The sequence below is a fragment of the Diceros bicornis genome, chromosome 8 (assembly GCF_020826845.1).
Source record: "Diceros bicornis minor isolate mBicDic1 chromosome 8, mDicBic1.mat.cur, whole genome shotgun sequence".
Lineage (NCBI taxonomy): Eukaryota > Metazoa > Chordata > Mammalia > Perissodactyla > Rhinocerotidae > Diceros > Diceros bicornis.
This window is the reverse complement of record NC_080747.1, coordinates 66,994,333-67,011,400: the sequence shown is the minus strand read 5'-3', so window position 1 is coordinate 67,011,400 and position 17,068 is coordinate 66,994,333. Positions and strand designations below refer to the sequence as shown.

The 17,068-nt window shown below is 40.8% G+C and overlaps 1 protein-coding gene across 2 annotated transcripts in view; it reads right to left on the bottom strand.

The window, feature by feature from the left end:
- Positions 1–2,471, bottom strand: part of LOC131409736 (uncharacterized) — a 35,737-nt gene extending 33,266 nt beyond the window's left edge. Inside the window, exon 1 of one of the 2 annotated variants that reach the window (XM_058547363.1) lies at positions 2,340–2,471. In XM_058547363.1, the coding sequence (XP_058403346.1) occupies positions 2,340–2,417 (78 nt within the window). In that variant the 5' untranslated portion in view covers positions 2,418–2,471. Of the gene's footprint in view, positions 1–1,828; positions 2,119–2,339 lie in introns of those variants that run through there. The other variant, XM_058547364.1, reaches the window with a different exon arrangement.
- Between the last annotated feature and the right edge of the window lie 14,597 nt (positions 2,472–17,068).

Genomic DNA, 17,068 nt, shown 5'->3' with positions numbered 1-17,068 from the left:
GTCCCTTCCGGGACCATGCTTCTTCTAGCTTTCACCCTATCTCATTCTTTTCCTAAATTCTTTTTTTTTTTTGTGAGGAGATCAGCCCTGAGCTAACATCTGCCAATCCTCTCCTTTTTCAGCTGAGGAAGACTGGCCCTGGGCTAACATCCATGCCCATCTTCCTCCACTTTATATGGGATGCCGCTACAGCATGGCCTGACAAGCGGTGCGTTGGTGTGCACCCGGGATCCAAACCGACGAACCCCGGGCTGCCGCAGCTCAGCGCGCACACTTAACCGCTAGCGCCACTGGGCCGGCCCCCCTAAATTCTTGAAAGAACAGTCTAAATTCACTCTCCATATTTCCTCATCTCCCATTCACTTGGCCTAAAGATGTCTGGCTCCTGCCTCTACCACTTCTTTCATCACCTATCATCCTCTAATTGTTGAGTCAGTGAACATCTTTTAGATCTTGTTCAACTTCTTTGGGGCAGGAGACATTCTTATAACTTTCTTCTCTTGGCTTTCGGGATACCAGTGCTCTCATTTGGTGACCCATCTCTCTATTCTGTTCCTAAACAGTGTTCTGCCTTTTCGTCCTTCTCTCTTTTCACTCTCTATACTTTTCTTGGGCAATCTTACCCATTTCTATTCTCTTTAACTGTTAGCCCTGAACCTCTGAGTGCTACCTATTTGACATTTTTATGACTTAAATCTTTTGGGAATAAGGTGGAGGAATAAATACACAAATAGATTGGCCATTTCCAAGAGGCAACAAAATTCAACCTGTCCCAAACTGTACTCTTTCTCCTGCATTCCCTCTGAGTCTCTCCCCTACAATCCTCCTTTGTCTGTAGATCCTATCTTGTTTAAGGACACTGAAGACAAAAATTTGACAAATCATCACATTGTACACCTGAAACTTACACAATGATATATGTCAATTATATCTCAACAAAGTTGGAGGAAAAAAATTTAAAAAACAGAAAAAAAAATTGAGGGGCCCACCTAGTGGCGTAGTGGTTAAGTTTGCGTGCTCCGCTTCGGTGGCTCGGGGTTCACAGGTTCGAATCCTGGGCATGGACCAACACACCACTCATCAAGCCATGCTGTGGCAGCATCCCACATACAAAATACAGGAAGATGGGCATAGATGTTAGCTCAGAGCCAATCTTCCTCAGCAAAAAAAAGAGCAAGACTGGCAACAGATGTTAGCTCAAGGCCAATCTTCCTCCTCCCACACACACACAAAAAATTGAGAATCATCCTAGGCATGACCCTGTCCCTTATCCCATATATTCAACCAGTCACTAACTCCTGAGGATTAGTTTTACAAAGTCTCTTTAGGATCTGCCCCTTCTTTTCCATCTGCACTGTCATTGCCTTAGCCTAAACCCTTAGATCTCCTACATAAACTATAACAATACCATCCTAACTGGTTCCCTCCACTCCAATCCATCTTCCATATTATAACCAGACCAAATTCCCCAGAAGATGAATCAGATTTTGCTATTCCTCTATTTATAATCTTTAATTGCTCCTCAATTTCTCTAGGATAATAAAACAAACTAAATATAGGATACTTCATTAACTATCCTCTGCCCACTTTTCTGACCTCATCTTTAGCCGCTATACACTGCGACTCTGTGCTCTAGCCACACTGAGATTCTTGAGGTTTCCCAAACACACTGCGCTGTTCCCTCTGCATGGAATCCCCATTCCCCTTTCCTGTGCTAGGCTAGGGCTAACTCTCAGAAGGCTTCTAAGCCAAGCACACTAACATCACCCCCTCTGTGGTCGGCAAGCAGCCACCTATCTTGAGTGCTAGAGGAGCAATCTCGACCTACCTCCACTGAAATACTTTTTACCCTGTAGGACAACTGTATATAGCCCCTGGGCATAAACGGACAACGAGTTCATCAAGTGACAACTCCAGGCGCCGTCTTCTCTTCCTTGCTGCATCCCCCACACCTTTACCCCAGGAGTTTGAAACCAACACACGTTCAGTAAATGTGTGTTGAACTGCAGGCCATTTCTCCGCGGGAGAAAGAAAATCTTTAACGGTCTCCGGAACTAAACGTGGCTGCAAATCACCGCCAAACGGGTAGCGTGCAGCGCCAACCCTAACCCCTGGACGGCGCCCGTGCGGCTCCGCAGTCCGGGAGCGCGCAGGGCTTTCGCCTGGGATTTACGGTCTCGCGGGCCCCGCCACGCGCGGGGGCGTGGCCTCTAGCGGGGCGGGGCCTCAAGCCCCCACAGCCCGCCCCGGGCCGCCCCTCAGCCCTGAGGGGCGGGTACAGTGGGCGCCACCCTCGGAAAGCGGAACGCGGGAAGGCGGAGGTGCAGACCCAGGGGTACCTGATAGGAGCCTCCCGTCAGGGCCAGCTCCGCTAGGACCGCTCGGCCATTAGCAATGCAGCTGTAGGTGATCGTCATAGCGGGCGGGCCAGTGAGCGCTCCCGCCGGACCTAACCGCCCGCGACAACCTCGGAGCGGTGACTGGGGCGGGGCTCCGGGGGAGGGCGGTGCCTGCGCAGGCGCAAGGAGAGATTGATTGGCAGGGAGGGAGGCGGGGCCATCTCCCGCCTGGGCTGAGCCAGTGTTGAGACCCGGGGGGGTCTCTAGAAAAACTGGCTTTGGGTGAGTGAAGCCGTTCTTGGTGGTCATCCTTAAAATCATTTAAGAGCCAGTTTACTTCACAGTGCTTACCTGCATATGATTCATCCACAGTCTAGAACATGTAAAATATAGACCTTGATTAAAAATAAAATTCATTCATTAACTCAACAAGCGTTTGTTGAACTCCCCCTGTGTGCTGAGTGCCTTAGATTAACGGGTATGCAAAGATGTAGGCCCCAGACCCTGACTTTGAGGAGTTAGTGTTCTAGTCATGGTTACGGAGGCACATGCAGACAAATGCCCGTGTCAAGGGATATGTTGTATGCTGTGATGGAAAGATCACCAAATTGCAGAAGCTGGAGTGGAGGCAGCTAATTCTCCTGGGGAGAGGGAGCAAAGCTTTCAAAGTCACTGTCTGATTTAGAGGATGGGTTGGAATTCTCTAAGTGAGGAGGAAAGATAGCACAGTCTAAGCAGAGGAACGGCTTTGTAAAGGCTTGAAAGAAGGCAAGTGGGTTTAGGGAATGGGAGTGAGTGAGTGTGGTGGAGGGAAGGTGTATGTACAGTGGGTAGGAGATGAGAGTGGTAGGAGTGGTAGAATGACTTTTGTTATCCCAGACTTTGAGTTCCTTGACAGGAATTTTTTAAAGTATAAGCTTAAGATAAGCTCATGTATTTTCATTAGTAAGGCATTGTGGTAGAGTGGAAAGAAGTCAGACAAACTTGGACTCAAATATAGCCAATGCCATTTACTCTGTGCCTTTATGGTAACTTAACCTTTCTGAGACTCAGTTTTCTAATCTATAAAATGGGGATAGTTGTCAAGTTTAAATTAAGTAATTACGTAATTAAGTAATATACGATATGCAATTTCAATCCTTACTGTGATAAATATATTAATGAGAATTACTTTCTTGCTCCCAATGGTATAACTTTAAAGGAAAAGCAATCGATATCATTCTGGGTGCCTGGCAGGAGGTGAAGACAGGTAGTTAGTTGAGTTTATTTTAATCCACTGTAATCAGATTGGATTTAACAAGCAAGCAGCAACACTGGTCTGGATTGTAGCTCCTGAGAAAAATGCCTTGTTGAGTCTTGTATTCTCCTATATAAAGGAAATCTTGAATCAATGTGTCTTATCAGCTTAGAGATAATGTCTTGTGTTACAGGTGGGATGACTGAATTAAAAGCACTGGTCACGTCACTTACGTGTGGGAAAATGAAATATGCTAATTCTGAGGTAATGCGTTGGTGTATTCTTGCTTACAGTAAAAATAAGCTGAATAAACTTGGCCGCATTGCAGTGCCCCTTCTGTTTAGTAAATAGTGGAGCTGAAAGCTACTGGGCAATGAAATCATGAGCTGTAGTAATGCCAACAAGCCTCTGATAGTTGGAGAGGTGTATGTGGGACCTGCCCCATCTCAGTCTCACTTTGTCATATTAAAACAATCCTGTAAAGCCGGTCTGGTGGGTTCATTTTGCACACTCCAGAAATTCAGGCCTACAGCAATGTAAAATGTAATTTGTAACATAACTCTGCCTTTCTTGTGAGTCCCATTTTACCTGATATGTGAGGCTTGATCCAGCCAATGCCAGGTTTCCTCAGTTAACTCAGGATTTCCCCCTTCCCCTCTTTCTACATGGGGTGGCATCCGCTTGTGTGAGGAACTTGGTGGAGGGGGAGATCTTCTATTGTGACCTGCATCTCTCTAAGGTGGCATCTGCTAATGTTTGTTTTCTGTCTGTTTCCGGTCATCAGTTTACATATTCCACTTGGAAACTCCAGGCCCCGTCAGGTGCTCTGGTTCTCTCTCAGCCACTGTTGTGGCCCTGTTTGGGTGAGGAAAACTTTCTGTTTTTCCCTCATGCCATTCTGAGGCGTTGGGAGGCTCAAGAGGCTGTCTCAGGCCTCTGGCCAACACACTATGCTATCACCCCTCCAGTCATGCTGTCACTCTGTTGTCAGGTGGGGAGCAGCTCTTGGACCTTGCCTTACCTAGGAAGCAAGCCCTTGGAGCTCCAATTTACTGAGAGTCTTTTCATGACCACACTCCATCACCCCTCACCTCCCAGCGGGGACTCTGTGGCTAATTGGATTGCTTCCTTCAACTCTCTGCCCTCCTCCAGCCTTTGGAGACACCAGCAAGGCCAGGTGGGGCGCCTCCTACGCCCCAGGCATTCTTCATAATTTATGGCATTAATGTTGGCTTCTGCCGTCCCAAACCTTTTCTTTCCTTATAATCTCTCTTCAGGGAGTTTCCCAAATCTATTTTGAAACACTAAGAGCTGAGAATCTCTTCCTTCTTTCCCTGCTCTTCCTCCTCTCTCCGTCCTCCTCCTCCTTCATTTTCTTTGTTCTCTGTTTTTACGCAAAAGGAATAACTGAGAGTAAAAAGCACAGCAGGTAATACAAAGCATCACAGGTATTTCTGTCTTTCCCTTGCTAGTTTGACACAACCTTGGGTGGAGCGCAAAGAATGAGGAGAAGCTGGACCCCTGGCTGGGAAAGAGAAGAGGGACAGTTCACTGTTGTCCCTTTTGTTTTAAAACAAACTTTTAGCCCTCGTAACTAGGTTCATCGACTAGCAAATCTACTGTCGTTGCTTTTTAGAGGTTAGTTTCTCAGAAGGAAAAGTCACTAATTTTTGAATCATTCAATGTCTTAGGTCATGAGAGAGTTTGCAAATATTCCGTAAGCTGGAGACTTGCAAGCACTCACTAATTCAGGATGTTTCTTGTTAAGTATTGAAGTTCTCCTGTAAATAAGAAAAAGTTCTCTTTTACTTATAGTTGTTCTTCAAAATGGAAATATCTTTCTAGTTTTTTTCCTTATAGTGTGTGATTGTGGAAATTCAAACAATATACCAGTAAAGGCCTATTTTTTACCATCTCATAAAAATAACCACTGCAATAATCTAATTTCTGTTTGCCTTTTCTTTTTAATGTATTTTTGTATTTAAGACATACACAATACATGGATACACATTTTTCTGAAATTTGTTTTTTGTTTTTTTTTTTTTTTTTTGTGAGGAGATCAGCCCTGAGCTAACATCCGCCAATCCTCCTCCTTTTTTGCTGAGGAAGACAGCCCTGGGCTAACATCCATGCCCATCTTCCTCCACTTTATATGGGACGCCGCCACAGCATGGCTTACCAAGCAGTGCGTCGGTGCGCGCCCGGGATCCGAACCAGCGAACCCCGGGCCGCCGCAGCGGAGCGCGCGCACTTAACTGCTTGCGCCACCGGGCCGGCCCCTGTTTTTTGTTTTTTTAATTGATAATATGTTGTTTTCTTTGACTATCATATTTTTCAAATATTTCCTCTGAAGTTTATAATTTTCTTTTTCTTCTTCTTCTGGGTGTTTATTCTTTTGCAGACATTTTTGTTTCTTACCTACTCAAATGTATCAGTATTTTTTCTTGTGATGTTGGACCTTAGTGGTATGTTAGGCAAGGCTTCCTTCCTTTCCTATTCCCATATAAAAATATTCCCTTATTTTTCTTCTGTTACTTTTGTTTGTTTTACTGTTTACGTCTTAAATCCACCCGGAATTTGTTTTTGTATCTCTTGTGAGGTAGAACTTTGTGTTTTCCCAAATGTACAGCGGTTGTTTCCCACCACTGATTGACTACTCTGTCCTTTCCTCACTAATTTGAAATGCCACTTTTTCCATACACTAAATTCCCCCCATATACATTGTTAATTGGATTTTAGAGTTGATTTATATGCCTGTTTCTGTGCTAATATCACAATGATTCAATAACTGTAGCTCGAATTGCTTCAAATTTAACAAATTAGAGAAAATTAATATATTTACAATATCCAGTCTTCCCACTCAGGAACATTCTATTCATTCTTTATTATGTCTTCCTGTAAAAGCTCTATAAGTTTCTTCATAAAAGCTTAACAAAATTTTTTTAATGTTTATTCTGGGGTATTTTGGCTGCTATTGTTAATGGAATTTGTTCCCCATTATGTTTTCAAACTGGCTGTTCCTGGCATGTAGGAAATCTGTTGGCTATATCTAATTTATTTTGTATATAGCCCCTGATCCATTATACTGTAAACTCCTTAAGGCCAGGGGCTTTGCATAGAGCATGTAATGCTTTGCTCAATTTGAACATGATGTAGGATACTATTGTTGACTGTTATATTAGGCTTTTCCATTATACTCAGCAACCAAGTGCAAGGGAACCCCAGGTAGCAATGATATTTGTGGAAACTAGATAATGATTGAAGGTATAGTGGGAAGAGATTAAAGGGACTTTGGGGGCCGGCCCAGTGGCACAAGCAGTTAAGTGTGCGTGCTCTGCTGCCGCGGCCTGGGGTTCGCCCCTTCGGATCCCTGGCGTGCACCGATGCACTGCTTGTCAGGCCGTGCTGTGGCAGCGTCCCATATAAAGTGGAGGAAGATGGGCACAGATGTTAGCCCAGGGCCAGTCTTCCTCAGCCACAAAAAAAGGAGGATTGGCAGATGTTAGCTCAGGGCTGATCTTCCTCACACACAAAAAATAAATAAAAAAATAAAGGAACTTTGGAGTCAGGCAGACTTGGACTTGAATGCTGACTTTGCCACTTTCTAGGTGAGTAATCTTGGCATCTCTGAACCTCAGTTTCTTCCTTAGGCTCATCTCTGAACCTAATTCATAAAATGAGCTAAAATACATAAAGCATATTGTGACTAGTCCCCAGTAGGTGTTCCATAATGGATGGCTGTTAAGATCATTATGAGTTCATATTGTCATGTAACCAAATCTATGCAATAAGATGCACATTTAAGAGAGCCCAGCCTGGCCTATGTGAGGTGCCTCTTTATAGATTCAGTGAACGTATTTGAATCATCATTCAAGGCACATGTTACAGAAATTTTCTAAAATTCCTCCTTTTGAGAAATGTATTATATATTGGTTTCCTCTCTAACTTGGAGGTTTCCTGAGCACAGAGTTCAAGTATTACCAATGTTTTTATCCCCAGCACCTCACACAGTGGTGGACAAACAACTTTGGTGGTTGCGTTTCATAGTCTGAAGTACAATAATTTATTTAACCATTCCTTCCTACCTCCCTTTTTTGTTGTTGTTACTAATACAAAATAAGTTGAATTCTCATCTTTGCTAGGAAATGTAGCCAAGTTTAAGAGAGGATATGTAGATGGCAAACATCACTGAAGGCCACCATATATGACCATTATACTATAGTTGGTTTTAAATCTAATAGCTATGTCAGGGCCAGCAGAGGGAGCACAGAGCACAGCTTTGAAGGAGAAAGCCGACCACAGCTGTGCTGGGGAAGAATTAAAAAGGCCACTGAGGGCTTTTGCAGAGGAAGGAAATGAGAGCTAGGATGGTCGTTCCTCATTTTCATTCTCATCTGCGTTGCTCTCTTTTGTAACTCATTCAGGCCCAGACAGGCCTGTTTTCATCTTTCTCTTGTCCCTTGCTCAGCAGCTTTTCACAACCCTTCCCTTTCCTCTAGTTAATTACCCAGGAAGACCCACAAGTGCTATCATGTTCTCGAGGCTGTTTCTCTTTTAGCCAGCTCAGTTTCTTTGCTCAGATTCAGGAGATGGACGTTGGTGAGGGGCCCGGAAAAACAGTGAGGAACCCAGGGGCCTTGATTCACCATCCCCACTGAATAAAGCCGTTCGTAGGGACTTTACGGGTGGGAGAGAGGGCTGGGGTTGGGTTCTTGTCTGCATGAGGAACTGAAGAGACAAATGAGCGCTGGACAGGAAGAGCTATAGGGAGCCGGCTTTCTAGAGTGGGGGGAGCACCACTTCCTGCTTTATTGTCTTGCATAAGCAGATCTATGGCAGGCACAGAACCACATCTGACATGTCTCCAACCACAAAGAAGCTAATATAGCCAGTGTTTCTCAACTTTTTCTGTAGAATACTAGGATGTTAATAGATATGTGAGAATAAGTGTGTGGAAAATCTGGGTTAAAAAAATTGAACAGATTTCTCTACTGTGGGAGTTCTTAGGTCCTTTAGTAGGCTAATTAATAAAGTTTCTGGATCTCTGATAAAAGGGCGTGTGATCTGTGGAACTCCCCGAACTTATGCGAACTGAACCTTTTTAACAGATTGCATCTATGGGACGAGTATTGTATGAATTACATTTTGGAAAGTACTGAAAAAGATTTGTCTAATGTTTAGGGAATTAGGCGATTACTCCCTGAAATGAAGCCCTGAAGCACTTTCAGAAGGGCAGTGTTTTCTTCATAGTCTCTTGTGACTTTCCATTCCCAGTGAGGAAGATGTAGAGGGACGGGTGAAGGAAGGAAGAATATCAGAATCTCAAGTGGGGCTTTTTGAAATTTCTCCTGTCCTTCATTACAACCCCCCTCGCCCCGAGATTCTGATACCATCCTTACTACCACATCCCCATATTTCAGGATCTCTTAAATTGTGAGCCTTTGCTGTTACTGGGAGTGATAGCATCTCTCGTGTGTATTGGAGGAGAGAAAATGATTGTGAACTGTTGTCCCACAAGTCCAGTCCAGAATACTCTGCCTGTTCTTTAAGGTTTTCTATTGCCTTCCTCAACCTCAGTGTCTCCCTAACTTTAACCTTCTCCTCCCCATGTAATCACCACTATAACCAATTAGTCTGCTCACTGATCTGAGATCATATTATGCTGATTCCAGGCTGGAAGCTTTTGGCCATATAGTCTTTCCCACATTCTCCTTATTCCTCTTCCATCCTTCAAAATCCAGCATAAGTATTACTTCCTTCAGAGGTCTCCAGTAATCTACCAGCCTACAGTACTTACTTTTTACACAGTTGGTTTCAGCTATTAGTTGCATACAGTCAGTTCTTTGTTAACAAATCTGTTGGGCTTTAAAAGTTCATAAGGTGACTGTTTGGAATGTAGAGCACATTTCTCTGCAGAAATATTGTAACTGAGTCAAGGTGTATTTGAAATAGTAATAGTAGAAAACAATCTCTAGTAATTAAAACAGTGACTCTAGTAATTGAACAAAACAGAGAATCAATAAGATTGAATTAGCTTACTCTCATTTATCTTGGTGCTGGTGTTTAAGGAAGAGCAGGTTTAATTAAAGGAGGATGAAGAGGTGTTGGAAATTAGTGGATATTCTGAATGGGCCTTCTGGGGCAATTACACAGAAGACACAGGCTGTTTGTTATGTCTTCATTACTTCACAACTCCTAACTATCCATTTCCATGGTGCTGGTGTCTGACTACTAGTGCTTTTGTACTTAGCCATGGTTTGGATTATTTTGGTCTTAAAAAATGTTATGGGAGAATGTCAGCAAAAATGGCAGAAAAAAGGACCTCCAAAAATTTTCCCCTCAATACTAGCAATGAAAAAACTGGCAAAAAGTTTCAGAATTAACTTTTTTAGGACTCTAGAAATTAATCAAAGGCTTTCAGTAACCCGGGGATTGTTTATTCAAGAAAAATGGCTGAATCTTAGTAAGAACAGTGAGCTCTGTGGCATTTTAACTTGCCGTAGTCTCATTCCTCACTTTCCAGCTATGTAATAGCCTTAAAAAAATAACAGCCTACATTCCTGGGCAGCTTGGTAGCCACCGAAGAGGGCAGAATGTATTTGGAACTCTTTCAAATCCTCATTCTTTTTTTTTTTTTTTTTTGTGAGGAAGATCAGCCCTGAGCACATCCTGATGCCAATCCTCCTCTTTTCTGAGGAAGCTTGGCCCTGAGCTAACATCCGTGCCCATCTTGCTCTACTTTGTATGGGATGCCGCCATAGCATGGCTCAACAAGCAGTGTGTCGGTGCATGCCCGGGATCTGAACCGGCAAACCCCAGGCCACCGCAGTGAAGCGCGCGCACTTAACCACTTGCGCCATCGGGCCAGCCCCTCAAAGCCTCATTCTTATAGAATTGTCATTATCTGACCTGTCTGGTGGTTCGCTGGAAGACTTCACTTACAAGGCTGACTCAGAGCTCACTCAGTGCTAAAAACCTTCTTCCCCCACAGGGGGCGTTGTCAAAAACAATTATAGGCAAGAGTTTTAACTTTGCAGATGCCTTAGGTGATGGATAACTGTTGGGGCAAACAATAGACTAACAAAAAGCTTAAAAGAAATAGCTAGATTTTATTGTCTGTAGGGGCTTTGAAAAACTCTGACATATTCCTGGTACTCTAGTGGGCCATATAAATGGAAGGGCTGTGAGCATTCTGAGGAAAGGCCTGAGAAGGCCCTAAGCTCTCACTTCTGGTTGATATTGAGATTCTATGCAAGTAGGAAGTGAAGGCTAAGGTGGAGTTATAAACTGAGGTTTTTTTTTATAATTTTATTTATTTATTTATTTTCCCCCTAAGCCGCAGTAGATAGTTGTATGTCATAGCTGCACATCCTTCTAGTCGCTGTATGTGGGACACGGCCTCTGCATGGCCAGAGAGGTGGTGTGCTGGTGCGCGCCCGGGACCTGAACCCAGGCCGCCAGCAGCGGAGTGCGCGCACTTAACCGCTAAGCCACGGGGCCGGCCCTATAAACTGAGTTTTAAAGGCATGCTCCAATACCCACACACAGCCACTCACAGCAAAGTCTGAGAGGTTTATTGGTTCCAAATATTTAAGGAAATTTCTGTCAATCATTAGCTGACCAATAAGCTAACCAAATAGAGATAGTAACATGACAAAGAATGTAGATTTTACAGAATTGGTTCAGAAAAGTCACTAAACAAACAAACAACAACAAGTATAACAAGTGGCAACAACTACAAATTCTGTAGGTGGGAGTGGGCAGATCTGATTGCCAGAGTCGTCACATTATATGATTTTAAATGTCTAGTTTTTAACAAAAAATTATGAGGCATACACAGAAACAAGAAAATATACTCTATACAAGGAAAAAAAGCAATCAGTAGAAATTGTTCTTATGGAACTCCAGATGTTGGACTTCACAAAGACTTTAAATCAGTTGTTTTAAATATTCCAAAGAGCTACAGGAAATGAATCTAAAGAATTAATGTATGATAATGATGTCTTACCAAATACAGAATATCAATAAAGAGGTAGAAATTATGAAAAGAAATAAATAGAAATCCTGGAGTTTAAAAATACAAAAACTGAAATGAAAAAAATCACAAGATGAGCTTAACAACAGATTTGAACAGGCAGAAAAAAGAATCAGGGAATTTGAAGATGGATACATTGATATTATCTGTCTGGAGAACAGAAAGAAAAGAGAATGAAGAAAACTGAACAAATCCTCACAAACCTGTGGGACACAAAATAATTGTGCCAACCTAACCATAATGGAAGTCTCAGAGGAGAGGAGAGTGAGAAAAGGGCAGAAAAGATACACATGAAGAAGTAATGGCTGAAAACTTCATAAATTTGATGGAAAACATTCATCTACACATCCAAGAAGTTCAAAAAACTCCCTCCACATAGGGTATAAACTCAAAGAGATTGACTCCTAGACACGTACTAATCAAACTGTTGGAAGCCAAAGGCAAAGATAGAATCTTGATAGCAAGAGAGAAGGGATTTATCACATATATGGGAACCTCAATAACAGTAACAGCTGATTTCTCATCAAAAGCCATGGAAGCCACAAGACAGTTGGATGACATATTCAAAGTGCTGAAAGAAAAAGAAAACTGCCAACGAAGAATTCTGTATCTGGCAAGGAAAAATTAAGACATTGCCAGATAAACAAGAACTGAGAGAGTTCGTCCCTAGCAGATCTGCCCTGTAAAAAAACTAAATGAAAGGGCACTATACGGTAACTCAAATCCACATGAAGAAAGAAAGAACATTGGTAAAGTAACCACAGAGGTAAATATAAAACATAATAGAAATGTAGCTTTTGTTACTCATTTTCCCCCCTCATATCTGATTTAAAAGACAACTGCATAAATCAATAACTATAAATGTATGTTGAAGAACACACAATATATACAGATGTAATTTGTGATAATAGCATAGAGGAGTGGTGGGGAATGGAGCTATTTACAGCAATTTTTTTTACATACTATTGAAATTAAGTTGGTATTAATCAGAAAGAATTTTGGGAAATTCAAAATATGTGCAAATCAAATAATATATTCCTAAAATAACCAGAGGGTCAAAGGAGAAGTCATAAGAGAAATTCATTCATACTTTGAGATGAATGAAAATGAAAATACAACATGCCAAAATATAGGATGCCACTAAAGCAGTCCTTACAAGGAAATTTATTGAAATAAAAATCCTAAATATAAATTCTATAAACAAATTTATAAATAAATATAGAAGGCTCTCCACGACATCTTCTCATGGTGATAGCAGAGGAGCAAGAATAAATAAAATCAATCAAGCAAGCTCTTTCCAAGCCTCTGCTTGTGTTACATCTGCTAATATCCTGTTGGCCAAAATAAATTACATGACTGAGCCAGAGTCAAGGGGAGGCGCACAACACACTCTCCACAGTGGGAGGGCCCTGGTGCTCTCATTGTATTGTACTTCTCTGTAATACTGCTTGTTTCTGTTTCCCTGCTTTTGAAATAGGCATAGAATTATAAAAGCCTAAGATAAAAGTAGTGAAAACCATGTTGCTTTCATTGTTCAAGATCTGTGGTTATGAATTAATACTTAGCATGAGTTCATATGTTAGAAAACGGCTTTAACCATGTATTCTAATCATTGGTGTGCATGGAGGAAATACTTAACTGTTGTTATACATTCTGTGGTCAGCAGTGTCAGTTCTGTTCGGATGCCGTGGTTTCAAAATTACTGGAAAATGATTCTTTAATATGGCTTATCTTTTGAGGTTGTCCATCTTCAAGTGGTGATATTAATTAGCCCAGAATTAATAACCCCTCACTAACCTGCGAAGCTGAGAAGATGGAATTGGAAAATGCCTGAATATTGTATCATATAAACTAATTTTTGTATTGTCCACTTGGTGGTAGAGTTGTTTTTAGAAAGCAGTGTGAGGAGTAATGAGCCAAGTAAAAGAGAATCTCATGAATTCCTGACCATGAGAAAAATGCAGCATACATTTTTAGTAGGTATTTTTCTAAGCAGCATCATTACTTTTATTAAAGTGTAAAAGATAATGTAATCCAGGGTATGTTCATTTAATAGTTTTTTTTTTTTAATTTTTATTTTTGCTAAGGAGGTGTGGTAATTCCATTTCCCAACACATCACATGAAACTACTTTCTTACCGGTTAGAGTTCAGTGCTCAGAAATATAGATTTTAGAGACTGTCTTAAATTTGGTGATCAGATCCTAAACACCATCTGATCTTTATTCCTTTTTTTTTAATTTAGAAGAGTCCTTTGCAAAGTACACTCCTCATACAACGTTGTCGAAGTCTTGCCTACTCTAAGTGGTCTGCTGATCAGCAAGACCCGCATTGTTTGGGAGCTTGTTTTTAACAAGCAGAATCTTGGCCCTCACCTCAGACCTACTGAATCAGACTGCAATTTAACAAGATCCCCAGGCTTTTTGCATGCACTCTGAGATGCACTGTTCTCCACTGGTAAAATGCAAACAGTGGATGATGCGGTACAAAGGGAAGAGAAGTAGGACAGGAATCATTTAACAGATGTTCACAGATGTATTTGAACCTTTAATTGCTTATTTGAAACCATCCTGAAATGCCCATGCTCTAGCACTGGAGATTGTATACATGAAGCCAGCTTGAGTTCTTTTAGAGTCTAAAAGAAAGAAAGCAGAGTTGTGTCATTCACACTCATCATTCACACACTCATCAATCAATCATTAAAATATAGGAGATGCTGGAGACTGGTGTTTTGTTCTGGCGCAGCCAGTAACTGATGGTGTGACAGTTGGCAGGACATTAATCTCTTCATCTTTAGCTTTTTTAATCTGAAAAATAAGGTGGTTGGGCAGGTTTATGCTTTTCAGCTTTCCTAAAAACGCTATGGTTTTAGGTATAGTCAGGGCTGATCTTCAACTGGTAAACCCAGGTAGTGCTATACTCATCTTTATGCTGCCATCTGTTTGGAGTGGCTGCTGCTGGTGCCCCACTGGTTGTTGCGTAGTTTGACCACTCCTGTCAACAGATAATTGTAGGAGAACTAAGTATTAATCTCTGTAGGTTCCAGAATACTTGCATGTCATGGACTCATACATGTAAATACAGGCCTGAGGTATAAGACAGCTGAATCAAGCAGTGCAGGGAGTGGAAAGTACACAGGCTTTGGTGTCAGTCTTGGGTTTATATTCTAGCTCTGCTGCAGACTAGCTGTATGGGTTTAAGTACATTACCTAAACTCACTTGGTATCAGTTTTGTTTTTTAGCTGAAAAATAGGATTAATATAATAATATGTACCTCAAAGTGTAATTATGAGGAATTAATGAGATAATTTATGTAAAGAATGTGGCAAATAATAGATGCTCAATAAATGTTAGTTTTCTCTTTACTTATGTATCCATACTCAGAATAACTTGTACATCTTGGAAACGTCTATAATGTGATATACTGAATGAACAGAGACACCATGTGCCTTAATAATTTTAAAGAAAGATAGCTAACTTTTAGGGCAATTCTAATAATTCTGATCGGGGTGGGGAGGTTATACATCCATCTAGGGCTCTTGCGAAAATCCAAGATGACTTTCTTCTTTAGGCCAGTGGTCTTGAAACATTTTTGCTTGCATGCCTGCTCTAAGAATTTTGAAAACAAGCAAACCAAAACAGCCATGTACTCCATATACATTTTAAAGTTGACATCTAAAATTTTTCATCGTAAATTTAAATAGTTGCAAAGGATGCAATTTCTGGTGTACTACAAATATTACCATTTAAAATAAAACTATTGTTTGTCTTTAGACAGACTTAGAATAATTAAAGTTTGTAAGAAGCGTGCTGGGAAATTCCAATCTTCAAGACAGATCGTTTTGTATGTTTACAATTCTTGTTAGTGAGAAATAGCTGAGCGAGGACTCACTTTCACCAGTGTCTCATTCTGTGCCCTGGCCACTTATTTAGCTTCATTTGAAGGAAGACAAGGTGAAAAGTTACATGTTTATTTCTGACAGTTCAGCATTGCATCTTTGAATAAAAGGGGGGTTGGCAAACTTTTTCTTAAAGGGCCAGATAGTAAATATTTCAGAATTTGAGGATCATATAGTCTCTGTCGCAGCTACTCAGCTGTCTCCCTTGTAGTGCAAGAGCAGCCATAGATGATACGTGAATGGACAAGGCTGTGTTGCATTAGAATTACTTACCCTATTAGCAGTTACTCCCTGTTCCTGACACTCCCCACCCAGCCCTAGGAAACTACTATTTACCTGCTATCTCTATAGATTTGCTTAGGCTGGACTTTTGGAAGCCTACTTAGAGCTTGTTCTGGTAATTTTCTAGGAAGCTAATTCTCTGTATTAAATTCCTTTCTGCTTAAAATGCCTTGAGTGGTTTCTGTTTCTTGCACTGAACCTTGACTGATTTAGTCAGATTTAAAGGAGAAAGATGAATGATGTAGCATTTTCAACTTTTAAAGAGGAGCTTGTTTATTAATGTGTTATAATGGGTATCCAATCACTATGATATTTAGATTCAATTGTATACATTTAAAAATATCAATATTTATAGCCTGCCCAAAATTATGTCCTTCAAAAGTATTTATATTTATGATGAAAAAATTTAGATGTTTCACTTAACACTATGCAAGATAAATAGTTTTCAAAGTTCTTATAGGTGAGATGCAAGCAAAGGAATCTGAAGACTTGCTTTAGACTGGGCATCATTATCTCTAGAATGTCCTTTGAAAATAAGGCTTTGACTATAGTTTTTGGCTTTGGTCTTTAAAAAAGTTTACTTTTACAAATCATTTTTGTTTGATTTCTTCAATGACAAAGCAACAAGTATTTATTATTTAAAACTTTCAAACATTACAGACATGATGGTCCCACCTTTAACTACACTTTCTAGAGGTAACCATAATTAACAGATTTTTATCCTTTGAGATCTTTCTCTGACACAGGGGTTGTAAGAGAAACATTAGATGACCTCTTGAGGTGCCTCCCAGCATCTGAGAGTTAAATACAAATTCTGTGCATTTCACTGGGCTGTCTTTGAATTCCTGGCACGGTGCCCTATCTCTGGTACTTAATGAATCTTATGGATACTGACCTCTAATTTAAATGATTCAACCTTGATAAGGAGCTAAAAAGTAGATCATCTAAGATGTGAGTCTGAAGTGCACATCTCATTTGTAGCAAAGATCCTCTGCAAAGCTAGAGTTTTTTTTTTTTGTAAAGATTTTATTCACTTTTTTAAAAAGTAGATACCTGTCATGCAGAAATAACAAATGTCTTTTTTTGTCAAGTATAACCTTCTTGATCTGAACAAAATGAAGTGATTCCTCATGCTATATCATTTCAGTAAAGATAATACTAATAGCTGACATTTATAATTACTTTATATTTTACAAAGTACTTTGAGATGTGTCTTATTTGATCCTAGTGAGGCAGACTTAGTAAGGGTTATACCCATCTTAGAGATGAGTAAGTGGA